Source organism: Triturus cristatus, chromosome 5_1 (genome assembly GCF_964204655.1).
Source record: "Triturus cristatus chromosome 5_1, aTriCri1.1, whole genome shotgun sequence".
NCBI lineage: Eukaryota > Metazoa > Chordata > Amphibia > Caudata > Salamandridae > Triturus > Triturus cristatus.
This window is the reverse complement of record NC_140587.1, coordinates 1021770479-1021790456: the sequence shown is the minus strand read 5'-3', so window position 1 is coordinate 1021790456 and position 19978 is coordinate 1021770479. Positions and strand designations below refer to the sequence as shown.

General features: G+C 45.8%; 1 protein-coding gene across 2 annotated transcripts in view; it reads left to right on the top strand.

The window, feature by feature from the left end:
- The window catches only part of TRIO (trio Rho guanine nucleotide exchange factor), a 4621980-nt gene that overhangs the window by 1050408 nt on the left and 3551594 nt on the right, over positions 1-19978 (top strand). For both annotated transcript variants that reach the window (XM_085606120.1, XM_085606121.1), the window contains exon 10: positions 16279-16401. In XM_085606120.1, the coding sequence (XP_085462246.1) occupies positions 16279-16401 (123 nt within the window). The remainder of the gene's footprint in view (positions 1-16278; positions 16402-19978) is intronic.

Below are 19978 nucleotides of genomic sequence, written 5' to 3'. Positions count from 1 at the left end.
CGGGCAAGGCGCTGGGCCCTAATAGCTTCCCGTACGAATTCTATAAAAAAAATGTCAATCTTTACTGACTGCACCATATTTGGCCGCACTTAATGCAGCTGTAGATAAAGGATGCCTCCCACAAGACTGGCGACATGCGGAGATAGTGATCCTCCTAAAACCAGGTCGACCCCCTGAACTCCACACTTCCTATCGCCCAATATCACTTCTTAATATGGAGGCAAAGCTCCTTGCCAAATCCATTGCCAATCGCATCGTACCACACATTACAAACTTGGTTCATCCCGATCAGGCTGGCTTTATGCCGGGTCGTGCCACATGGCAAAACATATGCCGCGATGATTGACCACCTCGAGGGAATGGCGGCACTCCTCCTGGCCGATAGCGACATGGCATTTGACTCGCTCAGTTGGACTTATCTATTTGCTCTCTTAGACCGCTTGAATATTGGCCCCTGTCTCCTCCTTGCATACATCCACCTTCTTTATACAGACATTACGGCTTCCGTCCGAATAGCAGACTCAACCTCGCGGACCTTCCCCATTGGACGAGGAACCCATCAGGGATGTCCTCTCTCACCATATCTTTTTGTTTTAGCTATGGACCCACTGGCAGCATGGGTGAAGATTGATGCACAGGTCCGTGGCTTCAGGTGGACATGTGAATTTTCAGATCGCATAGCACTATATGGAACTCCTACGCCGACGACTCCCAGCTAATCCTCTCCCAAGACCCCCACACCACCAAAACCAACCTCCACGAAGGAATGAAGGCCATCGCCAACTGGATGAGACACAGCCGACTGAAGCTGAACTCTGACAAGACGGAGGTCCTCATCCTCGGATCCACCCCCTCGGCCTGGGACGACTCCTGGTGGCCGACTGCACTAGGAGCACCCCCTACACCCACCGACCACACACGCAACCTAGGGGTCATCCTCGACTCCACCCTGTCAATGACGAAGCAGGTCAACACCGTCTCCTCCTCCTGCTTCAACACCCTCCACATGCTTCGCAGGATCTTCAAGTAGCGCGGGGATGCCCTTGGGTCACCAGGCGCTTTATAAATCGCTAAAATAAAAATAAATAAAATCCCCACCGAGACTAGAGCACCGGCCAAACTCCTGAAACGGCTCCAAAGCATCCAGAACGCCTCTGCACACCTGATCCTCGACATCCCTCGCCGCAGCCACATCACACCCCACTTGAGAGACCTGCACTGGCTCTCCATCAACAAGAGGATAACCTTCAAACTCCTCACCCACGCACACAAGGCACTCCACAACACAGGACCAGTGTACCTCAACAGCCGTTTCAACCTCTACACCCCCACCCACCAGCTCCGCAGACCACGCCCTCGCCACCGTCCCCCGCATCCGAAGAGTGACCGCCGGCGGCAGATCATTCTCCCACCTCGCCGCCAAGACATGGAACACCCTTCCCATCCGCCTACGGCAGACCGAGGACCTCCTAACCTTCAGTAGACTTCTCAAGACCTGGCTCTTCGAACAGTAGCAGCTCCCGTCCTCCCCACTAGCCCCTTGAGACCCTCACGGGTATGTAGTGCGCTTTATAAATGCTATGATTGATTGATTGATTGATGCAGGCAATGTCCTTTTCTTTTTCACACACCCTAACAGATCTGGTCGGAGTTTGCTTAGGATAATGCAGATTTTTGGAGAAACCTCGGGAAGTATATGAACACCTGTTGGTCTTTCCTGTGGCCACTACGGGGTAGAGACCAGCTGGGCGGATGGTTACATGAAGTGAAGGTGGTACCGGATGGGTTTAACCCTTTCGCTGCGGCGGGAATTCCGCCGCAGCGCTGGGGGGTGCGGGGGGGCAGCGCGGTGTCGCTGTGCTCATGACGGAGCCGCTCCGTCATGAGCCACGGTTGAGCTGTGCTCATGACGGAACGGTTCCGTCATGACTCCGCCCATTTGCGTTGTCCCCCCGCACAGGCGGGGAAACAGCGCCGCGTAGGCGGAGCGGCCGCCAACGGCCGTGACATGACGGAACCGTTCCGTCATGAGCACACGGCAACCGTGGCTCATGACGGAGCGGCTCCGTCATGAGCGGGGAAGGGGTTAAATACCTTGGGGTGTTCCTGTCGACCTCCCAACACACCTCATGGGAAAAGAATTTTGCCTCACTATGGCGCCAGACCAAAGAGCAAGTACACACCTGGATGCACCTACCGCTTTCCCTATTTGGCAGATCTGCCGTCTTCAAGATGGTGTCCTTGTCCCGCCTTCTGTATCAACTCCAGAATCACCCTTTTCCAATTTCACCTGTCTGGTTTCCACAATTAAATACCACTCTTACCCATTTCCTTTGGAGTAGAGGCTTAGCTCGAGTGGCCTTGAAGACATGTTTTCAATCTACATATAGTGGTGGTATAGCCACCCCAGATGTCCAAACATATCATGCTGCCTCTCACCTTCTTATCCTAAACGACTGGTGGTACAAGACAGACGTGATCCTGCATACGCGGTTGAGCGTTGGGTGATGGATGGACCCTACACCCTTGCAAACAAATTTATATTCTGGTCCGATGATCCAAAGGTTACCACCGGCAACCAAAATGGTGTTTTTATCTTCGAGGCAGTCGCAGTGTTGAATTGGGTGGTGGGGCAAATGGACGAGGGAGACCCGCGTTTGGCATAACGGTCTCCTGCTTCAAGTACTAACCTTATCAGGTTTTGGAGGATGGGAAGCCATCGGTATTTCTACAGTGGGAGATGTTCTTCATTGGCGGACCTTGAAATCCATGAAAGAGCTACAAAATGAATTAAAAAATGCCCACTCGCAGTTTTACAAGTACCTCCAGTTTCGACATGCTTTCTCCCCATATATCACGCACTTAGACAGTGTACCCTACTTTAACCCTATTGAGGCCAAGGTCTTTATGGGGGAACTAGGCGATCATAAAATATATTGAACACTGGTGACAAAACGCCCCCACAACATTAGCCACGACATGTGATTCCTGGCAAAAAGACTTGGGCCCCATTGATAATGATGACTGGGCCGAGGCGTTGGAGTCTCCGCGTGGTGCTGCTATTCGAGCACACCTACAACTCATACAATTGAAATATCTCCATAGGGTTTATTTTATGAGAGACAGGCACTGGAGGGCAGGACTGGTAAACTCTCCTTTCTTTCAGCGCTGTGAAACTGCAGAAGGCACTCTTTTACATACCATGTGGCACTGTACTGTGCTTTTGAAGTTTTGGCGGGGGTGATCACGTGCCTTTCAGAAGTATTAGGATGGGACATCCCTTATTCACCAAAATTGACCATACTTCATATAACTGATGGATTCGGGGGAAACATATACAAGCATCATTTATTATTTCTCAGCCTTACATTGGTGAAGCGCGACAGTGCTAGGGCATGGAAAAACACGTCCCCACCACTAGTCGGGATATGGAAGAAGGGCCTTGATTTTTGTATGGGGCTGGAGATACCAGTGTTTATGGCCAGGGGAAGTCCCCAGAAACATTTCAAGATTTGAAAGAGGTGGGCGGAATATCGGGGATTATACTTGGAACCCACTTCAGGTACACCGATGGATGGGCAGTCGTTGTGATGACCAGACAACGGTTGGTAAAATTGAGTAGTAATTGCATGATTATTCGGTTGAGATGGTTGAGAACTGCATGCATTAATATACATATTAGATATATGGCACTGCTCTTTATTGTTGATGTTTTAGTTTTGACATTATTAGCTTTCAAATCCTTTTATTTTAATATTGTAAATGTTGACATAAATACTGCTATGATAAACACTGTATCATTTGAAGTCCTGGATGTTCCAGGACTACCACGGCTGTTGACAATAAATTATGTGATGAAAAAAAAAATAGTGCAATGTAAATCTTTGGCTCTGAACGCATGGATTTAAACCAGCCTCCCCATTCCATTTACAGTGGAGAAGCTGCATTCAGCAACATCATGCCATTGTTTTGTACGAAACTCTTATCTTTTGCTAAACAAATCTAATGTAATTTATAATGGTAGAAATCTGCCAAATACCAGGAGAGAAAACGTTTTGTTTGAGAAAGGAACAAAAATGCAGGACTAGTGGTCGTATTGCTGCTTTAGCTAAGCTCATTGCAAAATATTTTCCTTTTTATGTCAAAAAACAGGTCGGAGCCTGGCTTCCTGCTCAGTATTCCTTGGTTATCACCATAATTGCTGCATGGCTGTCACAAGGAAAAAAACGCGCCTTTCCGATTTGCTTGATTAGTTAGCTGTATTCTTGTAAAGTGACAGAAAAAAGTGTCCTTTAATGAATAGTGCTATTCTTTGTCTGACAGCTTCATATCTGCTAGGTGGGAGAGGCCTGGTACTTCTACTCTGATAATGTTTTTACCAGTTAGCTAAATCGCCTGCCCCCCACCCCAACAACTGGCGCACACATTCAGCTAAAAGGGGCTCCATCTACCTTGAATAGGTGCCCTCTGTTAAACCCCTTTAGCTTCTGTTCTCATAATAATTCAGTTGATCCGATTTAGCTTATCAATTTGCCTTTAAAGTATTTGCATGTTTAGTTGACCCCGCTGCTTCTCTCATTAGTAGCAAACAGAGCTCTTAGAAAAATAGGACTGTTGCCATGCCATGCCGACCGCTGATACCTAGGGGACACACATTCGTTTTTATTTCAAAATTTAAACTGTGCCAAAATATCGCTAGTTCTTGTTCTGTGTTCTCAGGGTGTCATATGTAATAGTAAATGCACTCAGGAGCCTTCCCAGCATTTGTATTGTTTGTAACTACTTGCAGAACCGTTTTTACCCCAAAAATGCACTTATTGCACATTTTCTTAATTTTACAAACACCAACAAACACTTAGCACCTACCTATTTGTTTTTTTCATCACCAAAAAAGCATAGCTTACCATACAGTTTCACGCCACACATTTCAACACTGCACATTTCCAATCCACTCTACATAATTCAACATCAAACCACATAATTCAGCTCAACACCACTACTACACAAAACACCACATACATCTAATACCCAGCACAATCCACAGCATGCCACAACATTTAACAGCACACCACGTAACTAAATTCCACTACATTCAACTCCACAACACAAAATACCATTCCACATAATTATACTCCATAACACACACTCCCACTCCACGTAATCCCAGTACACTCAATACCACATAATTACTAACCACATAATTCCACATCACACCATGCCAGATAATTCCACTACACAAAAATCCACTCAACAACACACAATTCTACGGCACACAATTCCACAACTAACTAATCAAATCAAATCCACATAATTCTACTACACACCACATACATACACTCCATCACACATAGGTAAACTACATTGCCATTTAAAATGTCAAAAGCTCTAACTCAAAAAACTGCGAGACCGATTGCATTTTCAATGCTGGTTTAATTTGTTTGATAAAAACTTGATGAAAGAGTGGGCAGGAGAGGCAGGATATCTCAAATCAATGCGATAGTTCAAAGTAAAAGTCTGTTCGAGGCATGTGTGCTGTAGATGCACATGCTTTGCATTCTCCTGCCATCTAGTGTTGGGTCTGGATGTTTGCAAGTTGTTTTTCTTCGAAGAAGTCTTTCCTAGTCACGAGGTAAGGTGACTCCTCCTTTTGGTGATGGTGTGCATGGGCATCAACTCCATTGTTTTTTTTTTCGGGTTCGGACATGTATTGCTGCGCTCCGGTTCAAAACTGTCCTCCGGGTTCCCCTCGTGCTCAATCCACCCTACCCTCGACGATATTGTTATCGTACATGTTTCTCTCTCTCTCCACGTATCAATTTGATCGGAAAAAATCTCTCACCTTCGACCGAAAACATTGTGGACGGCCTTCGGGCCTAGCCCCATCGTCCCATTCTTCTGCCGATAGACCGGACCCAGTTTCAGTTCTGTCCTCGGTGCCACGCTAAATACCCTCGCACCGATCTACATCCAGTCTGCAACTTGTGCCTCTCACCTGAGCACAAGGAAGAAGATTGCGCGGCCTGTTGATCGTTCCGATCGAAAAAGACTCTTCGAGATTGTCAGGCTCGACGAGACCTGCAGCGTCAAAGCACTCAACATACTCCGGATATCTTCGGGGAAGAGTCCGAACTTGAAGCCACAGCTGCAGAAGAAGAAGAGGCCTTCTCGTCACAGAATTGGATTCTGACCTAGAGATCGATTTAGCGTCCAAAGACATTCCAGCAGGACAGGTGTTCATGAGTACTAAAACCCCCCTTACCCCAGAAGATAGTTTCCACTAAACATAAGGCTTTGGCGCCACCTCTGGCTTCGGGCCTTGGTTGGCACCAAGATGATGTTCTGACGCCCCGCCCCCCGGCCTGGCACCGAAATAAGCAGTCAAGCCTTACTACTCGGGATTGAGCCGAGACAGATCATCTTCGGACTCAAAACATTATGCTCCCAAAGACAAATCTAGTTCGGAGCCAAAATCCTCCGCTTCCAAACAAAAGTCAGCTTCGGAACCGAAACCTTCCGCTTCGAAACAAAAATCTGCTTCCAAGCCGAAACCTTCCACTTCCAAGGATAAAATGGACACGTCCAGTTCGACACCAAAACATTTGGCGCCGAAATCGAAAGAAGACATTTCAGATCCTCCAGAACCAATTTTAGACATTATGAAAGACAAGTTGGAAAAGAAATGGGCCACGGCCGAAGAAGATCTCATCCGACAGGAGGAAGCTCGTGGCATGCGACGGCAACCCATTTCATTAGAATGGGCGATGCTCCTTCATGATTTCAAGCGAACACACACTGCTGGCGCAGAACCCCCACAAGGCACCCAGACAGAGCCAGGGTCATGAGCTCATTGATCCACCCACAATCTTCCCTCCCTCACACCAGCTCGCCCCCCTAGGCCACCCTCAAGGGATCACACCGTTAATAATGGTGCAAATCAGTGCCCGCAGTGAACGTGATGACATGGAGCTGCGCTTCTCTTACCCCTGCCTCATGCGCCCCCCCCCCCCGATTCCTCACTTCACGAGTTATGAATCCCCAGTTCAGTTCAGAACCTGGATTACTATTAAGCATTACCCTGTGCAGGGAACAATGGACTAGTGACTGTCATACGGGTATGGGTGCCACGGCAACCTCACCAATGGCATCTTCCACGGGGTTTCCCGGCATCTCCGTCGGAGACGGTAGAGGTGCTACCCCCCATTAATGGACACGCTGCTATGTTACACAGAAATGTTGACATCAGTTGTAATGCCGCAGCAATTAAGTATGATTATTGTATGACATGCACAATTCTAAAATCCAATAAAAAGGTTTTACAAAAAAAAAAAATGAAAGACAAGTTGGATCCAAAGCAGAAAAAGCTTTACATCAATCCAGACACTGGACAGGTATTAGCTGAAACTCCTTCCAAAAGAAAAGTCAGTTCAGAAGACACTGGGTACAAGACAACCCTTAAGAATAAGAAAGACATTGCTGCAAGCCCTATCCATCCTACTTTTCCATCCCCTTCACCACTTCCACCATCTTCACCTTTACCAATAGTGACAGGCTGGGATCCACTACACATAACACAACAAGGACCTCCTCACACACAGCCTGATTTAGGAGATGGGGATGATAATGATGCCGATGACAATATTCCTTTACCTACAGATCCGTGGGACGATTATAATATAGATCCACCTATAGATAATGATCCATACCTATATATACCCTGCAAAACCTTCACCTCCAGATGATAATGTTTCCTATCTAGAGTTAATTTCCAGGACAGCAGCATATCATGGGGTTACACTGCACAAAGAGACCTTAGATGACGATTTATTATTTGAGACACTAGGGTCTTCACACAGAGTTAGCCAGAGTCTCATAAAAAATATAAACCATCACCCTCTGATCCGGTTTTCATTAAAGGACAGCTCCCTCTGGATTCACTGGTAGTTTCCAATGCTCGTAAAAGAGCAAACTCACAGACATCTAGAGATGCTCCTTCCCCGGATAAAAAATCGAAGCTTATTGACGCATGTAGTAAAAGGGTTGCTGATCAAGCTGCTAATCACTGGTGCATTGCCAACACACAGGACCTACTAGCTAAGTCTACTTCAGTACCTCCCAGAAAAGCACAAGAAAAAGACACAAGAACTAGTCCAAGAAGGAAAACGTATAGCTAATACTTCTATTAGATGTGCGCTAGATGCTGCTGACACTGCAGCAAGAGAAGTTAACTCCAGCATTCTCTTAGGTTGGCATGCCTGGCTTCGAATTTCAGGTTTTAAACCAGAAGTACAACAGTCTATTTTAAACACTCCTTTTAACAAACAACATCTTTTCGGGCCTCAGGTTGATGAGGTTTTAGAAAAAATGAAGAAAGACACCGACGTGGGGAAATCCATGGGAGCACTGCAATGTCCTTCAAGCAGAGTCACTTTTCGTCGCTCATTATATAGAACAGGGTCTAAAACTACATCATCAGACCCTAACACTTCCTCCTACAAGTCCAACACGCAACCTTCTTCTGGGTAGAGGTTTCTTCAGGGGGAGGGTACAGAGGAAACATTTTTAAGGGTAGAGGTAAGGGCACGTCAGCATGTAGCTCCCCTTCTCCCAATAAGCAGTGACTTGCCTACGCTTCCCCCTGATCATCTAACACCTATCGGGGGAAGACTTCAACAATTTCTCCCCATTTGGCAATCCATAACAATAGACAAATGGGTGCTAGACATTATCTGACATGGTTTTTGCATCTAGCGCACCAGCAATCTACCCAACATTCAATCTCGCACTCACAAACTCACGTAAGAACACCTGCAGCTTCTCAAACAAGAGGTAGAAAGCTCTTTTAACAAAAGAAGCTATAGAACCAGTTCAATTACAGTACCAAGGATCAGGAGTGTACTCTCCGTACTTTCTAATCCCCGAGAAGGACCGCTTCTTAAGACTAATTTTAGATCTAAGGACATTAAATCTGTACTTACTTTCAGAAAGTTTCCATATGGTCATGCTTCAACAGGTCCTTCCACTGCTACAGAAAACCGATTTTATGTCCACACTAGACTTAAGACGCATACTGTCATGTTCCCAGAGTATTTACAAAATGTCTAGCAGTAGTGGCAGCACATCTCAGAGGACAACAAATTCATGTCTTCTCATTTCTGGATGGCTGGCTCATCAAGGCCATCACATACCAAAAGTGTCTACACCACACTTGGACTACAATAGACCTGCTGTACCAATTGGGTTTTACAGTCAATGCTCAAAAGTCTCCCCGTCAGCCTTCACAAATGCAGTCTTATCTGGTAGCATCTCTGAACACTTGTACAGCGCTAGACTCTCCCAATGCAGATGGAATTAAGAATATTCAATCTCTGCTAATACAGTTTTAGGCGAATCAATACTTGGCAGCAAGAATGTTTATGCAACTGCTAGGGATGATGGCATCATGCATCGCGATAGTGCCTCATGCAAGATTGCACATGTGTCTTCTACAGGAGTGCTTAGCACGTCAGTGGAATCCGTCTCGGGGTAAATTAACAGATCTAGAGTTGGTAGACAGCTGCACCCATCGCTCTCTGCACTGGTGGAACACACCAAACTTACCAAAAGGGTGGCCTTTCATCAACCCTGTTCCACATATCATGCTAACAGCAGAAGCATCCCTCACAGGTTGGGGTGCCCTCTTCACAACTTGACAATTCAAGGTCTGTTGTACAACAGATACAAAGCTCTGCACATCAATTATCGAGAGCTTGTAGCTGTATATATAGCACTGAAAGCTTTTCAGTCTCACCTTGTAGGGAAAGATGTCCTAGTACCGACCGACAACATGACAGCTATGTACTATGTACAAAAATGGAGAGGAAACATTCTCTGCAACTGTCACTGCCCTCTCAGACGATTTGGCATTGGCAATTCACCAAAAAGTCCACCTTCTGGCAGAGCATCTCCCAGGAGTGGACACTCAGATTGCCGACCTCCTAAGCAGAAGGTGAAAACAAATTCACGAGTGGGAACTTCATCCCAAGGTTCTCCTTCCATATTTTCAACAATGGGGATTCCCACAAATAGATCTGTTTGACACAATGGACAACTGAAATTGCCCAAAATTTGCTTCCTGGTTCCCACACCCTCTATCCTAAGGCAATGCCCTATAGGTGAATTGGTCAGGGATATGTGCCTATGCTTTTCCGCCTCTCCCCCTCCTTCCATTTCTGGTTTGGAAGCTCAGGCAAACATCCATCATACTGATTCTAGTAGCTCCCACTTGAGCTCGTCAACCATGGTTCATGATACTTGTAGAACTGACCTGCCAGTAGTTCCGCATCAAAAGCTGCATCTCAATTCCAGTCTTCTCACGCAGAACCATGGAGAAGTCAGACATCCAAATCCCAAAGAGCTCAACCTAGCGATTTGGCTACTGAAGTCATAGAGTTTGGATATCTTAACTTGCCACTAGAATGCATGAACATTCTTAAAGAAGCAAGAAAGCCTACTACCTAAGCAAGCTATGAAGCTAAATGGAAAAGTTTTATGTATTGTACTAATAACAAAATTGATCCTCTAAATGCATTTACACAAAATATCATTTGTTAACTACTGCATTTACAGCGTGCTGGTTTAGCCTACAATTCCATTTGTTTGCTTCTTGCAGCAATAGCTGCATATTTGTAAAACAGACAACATCTATCTCTGTTCAAGGTTGCAGTAATTCAAGCCTTTATGGAGGGCCGTAAGAGAATATTACCACCCAGGGTACCTCCAGCACCAGTTTGGAATCTGTACTTTGTGCTTACACGGCTCATGGGTCCACATTTTGAGCCATTACACAACTGTCCGCTACAGTTTCTTTCATGGAAAGTGGCCTTTCTCATTACGATCACTCATTGAGGAGAGTTGGTGAGCTACAAGCTTTAACTGTAGAAGAACCCTTCTTTCAGCTTCATAGAGACAAGGTAGTCCTTCACACTAACCCAAAGTTCCTTCTCAAAGTGGTTTCTGCTTTCCATATCAACCAATCAGTTGAGTTGCCTGTGTTCTTTCCTCAACTTGATACAGTAGCAGAACGAGATCTTCATACTCATGATGTCAGAAGAGCGCTATAGTACTACATTGAAAGAACAAAAGATTTTTGCAAAACAAAATAACTGTTTGTTGCATTTGCTACACCTCACAGAGGCAATCCCATTTCTAAATCTGGTATTGCAAGATGGATTGTTAAATGCATTCAAACCTGCTACACTAAAGCTAATTGAACTTTATCCATACCTCCTAGAGCACATTCCACTAGTAAAATAGGAGCATCTATGGCCTTTTTAGGTAACATCCCTATAACTGACATTTGTAAAGCAGCAACATGGTCTACACCACACATTTAACAAACATTACTGTGTGGATGTATTAGCACGTCAACAAGCCAATGTAGGCCAAGCCGTGCCATAAACACTTCTTCAAACAGCTGAAACATCTACTGGTTAGCCACCGCTTTAGGAGAATACTGCCATATAGTCTATGCAACAGCAGATATGCCTCAAATGGATTATGCTACTTACCCAGTAAGCATCTGTTCTTGGCATGTAGAGCTGTAGATTCACATGCGCCCTCCCACTTCCCCAGGCACCTGTAGCTGTTAAAGTTTTTCTTGTTTACATTACATACGCATGGACATCTTCTGTACTACACTTACTTACTCCATTCTCACCTTCTTGCGGGAAATCAGTCTAACAATGGAGTCGATGCCCATGCGCACTAGCACCAAAAGGAGGAGTCACCTTACCTCGTGACTAGGAAACACTTCTTCAAAGAAAAAGAACTTGCAAACATCCGGACCCAACACTAGAATCTACAGCTCTACATGCCAAGAACAGATGCTTACTAGGTAAGTAGCAAAATCCTTTATGTGGAACCGAGGTGAGTAGAACGTAGGTGAGAGTTTATACGTTTTCTGAAATCTTGTTTGGAAATGCCACTGAAGAGACAGGGACAACATTGTTTTTTACTTGAAATACAAATACTATGATTAGCTTATATAATGATATCTGTGTGAGATACAAAACTATGTAAAAAGCTAGTTGAAACATAGGCAGAGACTTGCTAGAACAAGACATTGGGCAATATATTAAACCTAGTTATTCTGTATTCCCAGAGGGCTCCCATCTTATCCAATCCTCTTCCGTGGAACCAACCCTCCAGCCGCCTTCGCTCATCTTATCTTAATCTGGCCACTGTCCTGCGTTTTATAAGAGCCAGAGCTGGAGGCCGCTCCTTTCGTGTCAAGGTCCCTGTGCTGTGGAACTCATTACCTCTCCCTAATAGAAACATTAGAAATCATTTGCATTTCAGGAAATCCCTGAAGACATGGCTCTTTTCCTTTGAATAACTGCCCTTTCTGTCAGGCTGCTGACTACAGTTTATCCATCTGCAAGGTCTAGTGCTAGGAAGCCCCGTTTTTGGGGCAGCTATGCGTTTTACTAATCCCTCTAACATAACATAACACTCGCTATAGTGCTTGAAGTCATATGTCAAGAAACAATGTCATCTTATCCATACCCTCATAGGTGATTAACGCGCTCTGCAAATCGACATAACATACTTGGATTTTATTAAATTAAATCTAAGTAAGCGCTTGCTTAGTTTGTATACACTGGTAAACTGACTTGGAGATAGTTTGCCTTTACTTCCACTACATATGGTCCATGATCAGTACGATGACCTCTGCCTTCCCTTTGTTGACTCTGTTGCTAGAGAGTTTACCATAGTTTTGCAGCATTGTCATAAAAGCAGGGAGTATCTTGTGGCCCATTGTCATGACAATAATCGTTTGTACAACATATTGTTATCTTGTGCCTTTCCTGGACATATGATAGTAAAGGTGGCTGGGGGCATCGCTCAGATACTTTAGTCTCGGCCACTAGCTCATATAGAAGCCAAAAAGCAGGGTTAACAATGGTCACCCCGATGGGTACCTCAATAGATTCTGAACGGAGCAGACAAATAAGAATTCATACAGGATCTAACAGATGGAGTCTGATAGAAGGAGATAATTATAAGAAATATGATCCTAAATATATAAAGCCTCTAAGCCAGCTCAACTGGATCTGGAGTCAATGCGGTTAAAAGCCTTTTTAATGCCGACCAAGGCCACCAGCAGTGTTACTACTAATGCATTCTCTATTTCTAGAAGGCGTCACAGTTATTTTTTATTTTTTTTTAAACCTATTTTTATTGGCATTTCAAGATTCCAATAACAGGATGCATTTGCAAATAGGTGCATCAGGCATCTTCGTATCACCCACAGTAACAATCCATTCACAAGCCTCCATACCCGGAAAACAGTCCTTACATATAATAATCCTTGCTCGCCCGCATCTATCTGTGTCCCCTGACGCCCGGACCACACCACCCGCATCCACCACAAATCCTTGCAGCGTTCCGCCCACCAGTTCCGCCCCCCCGTTTCCTTGTCGAGGTGAAAGTGGACACCGGGAAGAACAATACAAGCATGAGGGAGCTCCATCTCATAATCCCGCAGGAGTGCAGCTAACCTAATATCTCTACCAATTTAACTCCCCTCAACTCCCCCGGCATGACTTATTGTTTGAATACATAACAAGGCACTCAGTTCTCACACTCAGAATAGTAGCTCCTACCATTACAGGGCACTCCCCAGTGTGTCCTGACTCGGGGCCACCAACACCCTAACTGGCTTCCCTCCTACCCTCGCAGCTCTTGTCTAACCAGGCCCAGGGGAGGGCAGACCCTGCGCCTCGCTCATCCCCGAGCCCGACTCTGCATCAGAGTCTGTGGCTTTCAGTGATTCTGTCAAGGCTCCCCAGGCCCGGGCCGAGTCCATCGCCCTATCGCTGTGAGCTCGGGTAGCCGCCTGCAACCGAAAAACCGACTCGCACCCCGCCCACCGAGTGAACTCTGCCCTCCACCTCTGTATCCTGGGCCCACGCTGAGCCTTCCAGTTAGCAGTAATTTCCCGCTTGGCCAATACCAGCCCCAAATCTATACATTTACTGGTTATTTTTCTCTTCGAAGTGTGGGGAAACCAATGTAATAGGCATGGACCGATACCAAACTCAATCTCCCTTTCTGTAACATCACGCAGCAACGTCCACACCTCCTGCCAGTAAGCCCCGACAGGTCCACAACATATGGTGGAAGTCCGCTCCTTCTTCTTGACACCAGGGGCAAGGCGCCGCAATTGTGTGAAAGAAACGTTGGATTCTGACTGGAGTAAGATAAGCCCTATGCAAAATAAAATTGGATCTGTTGAAAGCGCGCATTCTTTGTGCATTTCCAGGGCCGTTCAAGCAGTTCAGCCCACACTTTATCAGGTATTTCCCTTCCAATATCCTCCTCCCACCGCTGTTTCAGCCTTATAAGGGGGGGCCAGTTTTTCACAAGTCATCCGTCTGTATAAACAAGCAACGGCTTTAATGGTCCCAGCCGCCAGCACCACATATTGGCAAGCCATAGATGTCTTAGGCTCAGACAGCCCTTCCTTCCACCGCCGCTGTATAGCCGACACCAAGCCCGCATGCAGGAGATAATCTCCGCGAGGGAGATCGTATCGCTCTCGAATAGACTCATAGGGCAACAAAACATTGTCTTCGTACAGATCCCCCACCGCCGTCAAACCCGCATCACACCACCCCTCGAGCGCCGACTAGTTTTATACAAACCCCTTTTAGCTTCAACATAAACAACCAAATAACATCCAAAAGCGAATTAACTTTCTCGAATCTCTTGTGATTAAACTTTCAATCTAACAAACGTTGGACTTCCCACTCACACCTACCCTCATCATCCCACAACTTCCTGTGATAAAACAATACAACCCCCTATGTTTACCTGTAAGTGACTGGCAACTTCACGAGCAGTCTATTCGCCCCAGAACTCAAGCGCCATACTAAACGCGATCGCAGTGCGTCACCATTTTTTAACATTGAGCACCACCTTCCTCACCTGTACTCAACTGGTGTCACATGGCTCCCATGCTCCACCCCTCTAGAGTTTCAACAGCAATAACGGCCCACCCTCGTTGGCAGCGTAACAAAAATACTCAATATCCCATACTTCTCTTGTAAAATGTTAACAGAAATTCAACAACGAAACATAATATGCATAAAAAACAAATATCAAAGTTGTTCAAAAAGACATTCACGACAAGTGTGGCTAGACCCATAATTTTCACTGATGTTAGTTCGGAGAATCTTTGACGTGACTCCATTGTTCTTCATAATTCCAATTGTTTTGTGGTTGGGCTGCTAACATGGTTGGAACAGCATTGTGAATTGGTAAAACATGATGGATTTTTCGGAATCATAAGGGTGTGCTTCAGGGCTACTTCCAATGTAACTTTACAATGCTGTTCCATCCATGTTAGCAGCCCAACCACAAAACAATTGGAATTATGAAGAACAATGGAGTCAACTTGTGGGATTGACGCATATTTTTAAATCATTGTAGATACCCCTGAAGAAAGTCGTTGACCGACCGAAATGCATTGGGTGAATTAAATGTGACGGAGTAATGAAGTTCGTTCTACGTGCCTATGAATAGGCCCGGATGGGCAATTCTCGTGCAAATTATGATGCTTGAAAAGACGATAACTTTGTTTTTTGGTGTGACGTAAAAGATGGAGAAAACTGTTAATAAACCGGATGAATTTTGACAAACATATTGAGTACATGGATATATATTTTTTCACAAGGCTGTGCAACTCTTCCGTGACACGCAAAGGGCGTGTCACATGTCTGAGATTCCTGCTGTTAACATACAGCTTGATGATGCTATATTCACCCTCCTTAGATTTTGTCGACAGGGCCAACATGTGGATACTGTACTCAGTGGTCTCATTTCATGGTACTCTACTAGCTTTACTCTGAAGATTCACTCGAGCATGTACTGCTGCCATCTGCTCCGTTAAGGCACACTTCCTAACTTCTGGTAACGGTGAATCATTTGTGTTGTCTTCCCATCTGGGTTATTAATGGTATTGAATTTTGTGTCCGCCTTTTGTGGCATGTACTTTTTCCAAACAACTTTTTGACACTAGATCCTGAAATTCTGCCTTTGCAGCTTCCAAAACAGTGCAATAACTGGACATCAGTAAAATACAAAGGAATCTATGGCGACAACCACTCAAACAGCAGTTTCTTGATCATGAAGACGTTTCCATTCATATGTCAAATGTATCTTACTATCATTGGCTAATAAAAAGGCTGCAGAAAATGGGAACAGTTAATTTTTTAATGCAATTCTTGTTTGTTATAGGTCTTGGACTGGATAGAAAACCATGGTGAAGCTTTCCTCAGCAAGCACACAGGAGTTGGTAAATCTTTGCACAGGGCAAGAGCACTGCAGAAGCGTCATGAAGATTTTGAAGAAGTTGCACAGGTGATGATTGTTTCAAACACTGTCTCCCCAAAGTATTCCAATATTGAGTGTTGTGCCTTGTGTTTAAAAGTCTAACCAGTCCAGGGGTGTGGCCAAGCTGCTGACCAAGATGGTGTGCAGCTTTGAAGCTCCAGAGAGCTATGCCTGTTTATATTGCCCACATGCCTCTCTTACCTGACTGCTACACCTCCACCACCTCCGGGCCCGATGTGCGTGCTCCCACACCTGGTACTGCCACTTTATGGCCAGCTGCCCATTGTTCTCCTTCCCAGATTTGCGGCCGTGCGCGGCCTGATGCAGTCCTCCGAGGCCCTGCCGGGGCAGCAGGTGAGCCTAAAGGGTGGTGGGTGGGGGAGGCGTCCGTGAAAGAAATCCTCAACAACAACGGACAAGAGGCCCAAATAAAAGGCAGTCCGTGGAATTTACGAATGGTTGATCACCCTAACTGGGGAGCTCTGGAGAGGCCTTGACTGCAGGGGTGAGTTTCCTCTTGCCCTACCAGCTTCACCTCTTTAAATGAGCACTGTAGGAGCTTCAGTTCTACTGGTTGAGAGTTGCTTGCTGTGTAACTGGCCTTAGCTCCTCCTTGGGACACCCCTATAATTTGCAGATGGAGATTGCGGGGGCTAGGGTGCGTTGACTTCTATTGCTCTGCGAGGGCCCAAAGTGATGATCTTGCTACCTCTTTTTTATGCCACGTGGAACCATCTCCCCACCTGCTACTGAGAGGTTCTTCAGCAACCGGTTTGAGATGTTCAGCATCTATTTAGCAGGGGCGCTCTGGCATGGTCCAAGGGAGGTGGACTCCTTTTGGCAAACTGCGCTATCATGTTGGATGGTTGCTTACGCTGCTGTGTGTGACTGCCCCTTGCTGCTTCTTGCTCCCCTTGTGGTTTAATTCTATCTGTGTTGTTTTGGATCATGTTCATTACTGTGTTACGCCCTTCGGTGTCATCCTGGCCCCCTTGCGACATTTGATAAGCAACTGGCTGTGTTCATGGTCCATCTCTTCGGTGTTGTCCTGGTCCCTTAAAACATTTGATAAGCAGTTAGATGTGTTCGTGTTCCACCCTGGGGTGTGCTTGACTGGAATTACAGTAAGCTAGTTGTGGGCAGTTACCCCTCTCTTCGGCGCGCTCTCCTTCCTTGATGAGGTGACATAGGGCTGTGCACAACGAACCAGTGATGATGCAACTGCGAGTGCCCCTCATGAGGGGATCAGGCAAGGCTCAGGCAGCAGGGATAAGGGCTATATGGACGGCAGTTGGACAAATCCTGGCTGCCATTGATGCCTCTGGGGAATGTTTGGAGGGTAAAATTGACTCACTCTCCATGGAACTGGGCCTTATCCAGGAGGACTCATGGAAACCTTTGGAGAGGGTCCATGCTCTGGAGAGCACTGTGCAATCCCTGATTCCCGCTGTCCAATCTGCGGACCATCGCACCACACCTCTAAAGGCACAAACATGGTGCCTCGTGGCCCGGCATGATGACCAGGAGAGTCGGGCCCGCTGGAATAATGTCTGCATCGTGGGGCTGCCTGAATGTATAGGGGTGACTCACTGTTGGCTTACTTGAAACATCGGCTGCAGGAGGTGGTGGTGGCACCGGAGGGCTTTTCCAAATTCTATGCCTTGGAACGTGCGCATATAGTGCCAGTGCAGATGCCTTGGCCCCACTGCTTCTGGTGGTGGCATGCCTCTTGCATTTTTGAGATAAGGAGCACCTCCAGCAGCAGGCATGTGCACAAGTCCATTTTGCTGTGGACAATGCTAAGATGTTCCTATAACCCGACTCACCCTCCAAGTTCAGACACAGAGGGCATCGTTCCTTGGGGTGAAGCAAAAACTGCTCAACGGGGTTCTGCTTTACTCCTTGCTTTTCCCCGCTCAACTGCGAGTCCAGGCTGAGGAAAAAGTAATTTTTTTCACCGACCCGTCTGCGGCTTGGGAATGGTTTGAGCTCTATGACCAGGACAATGTGTGCCCTGAGGTGCCAGAGTTGCGGTGGGCCTACAATGTGTAGGATGCCCATGTCTCTCATACTGTTAGGCATTTTTTCAGTGTGTTTGGTCTGAAAAAGCACTAACTCAGGATTCAGAACATAACATCGTGGTTAGGGTTGACTTTATTTATACAAATGTATTTCTACCCAAACATACCATTTTTAGCAACAGGCAAAAGAAAGACTGGGAAGAAGACATAACTTTCTAACCTGTACCATGCAGCTTGCATGCAGCTCTTGGATAGAAGTTAAAAGCTCACTGTGCTAGATTATGATTGTAATTTATGAACTGCACATTAACAAAACAATCTAAACCCACTGATCTGTGCACATAAAATACTGTTCTTTGATATGCATGGTACACATTCTTTGCAGCAGATGTTAACCCTCTGCACTACCTTAGATGAATCAAAACTGCCACTAGACAAAACTCCCATCTCTCTCCAGCAAGTAAATTAATCACCAGAGTTATTGTTATACTTATATTGTTGCCTGAAAACTACAGACTATTCAAGGAACTTTGCAGTGCTTTTAAAACTGCTGCACTGCTACAAAACTAGCCCCCAGTAACAAAACCAGCCCCCCCCCTTCCAACTTCTCGGGGAAAATCCCAATGCCTGATACGGCCCATCAGCAAATGGTGCCCCTCACCTTCACCTAGACCCTCTCTCATGCGTATTTATTTTATAGAGCTAGTCATGCCAAGTAGGCAGAGCAGGGTGTCGGAGTTTGTTAAATCACACACATATTATAGAGAGACAATGACTCATAATAAATGTGTAAGTCAATGTATAGGAAATGTTACTTTAGACAATGAGGGCTACAAGGTGTAAGAGTTAGATCCTTTATGCACTGCCACCGCGTTACACCGAAAGCAATAAAGGTCTGAAAACAGCCTTATTTTTTCGGCAGAGGGAGAAAGCCAAAACAAAATCCTATTTTGGTTGGAACGCTAAAAATCCTTGTACTGTTCCATACTCTGGCCTGCAATCAGCAACATATGAGGAATAGATAGTGTAGTCCTTCTACATTGTTTGTGCTTCAGGCCACCTCAACAAAGTGTGAAAATCAGCATTTCCTATGCATTGATTTACACACCTGCATGATTCATTGCCTCCGTATAATGTGTGTGAAATGTAAAGTTATCTGACTTCCAACATTGGTAGGAGTGCCCCTGTAAAAGAAATTAATCATGAGAGGAGCTATGGTAAGATAAGGGGCACTCTTGGAGGGTGGCTGTGAGGGAATCCGTGGAGAAGGAGGTCATTGAGAGGTGCCAACAAAGATGGCCGGATGGTGCGTACCCTAGGCAATTGCCCACTTTGCCCATGTCTTCAAATGTCTCTGGTAGAGTTGAGAGCTACAACAGTGTATCAGACTACAGCACCACACAGTTCTCTATTTTAAAAAAAAATCTGGGATGGAGATCTCCTCGGAAACCTTCTAGGGGCACGTGTGTTCACTCGCTGCCTACTGGGCCCATTCCCTGTATGCCTGTCTGCACAATTATTTACTCACATCCAACAATTTGAGCTGAGCCCTAACAGTGAACATCTACCCCTCATAGACACAA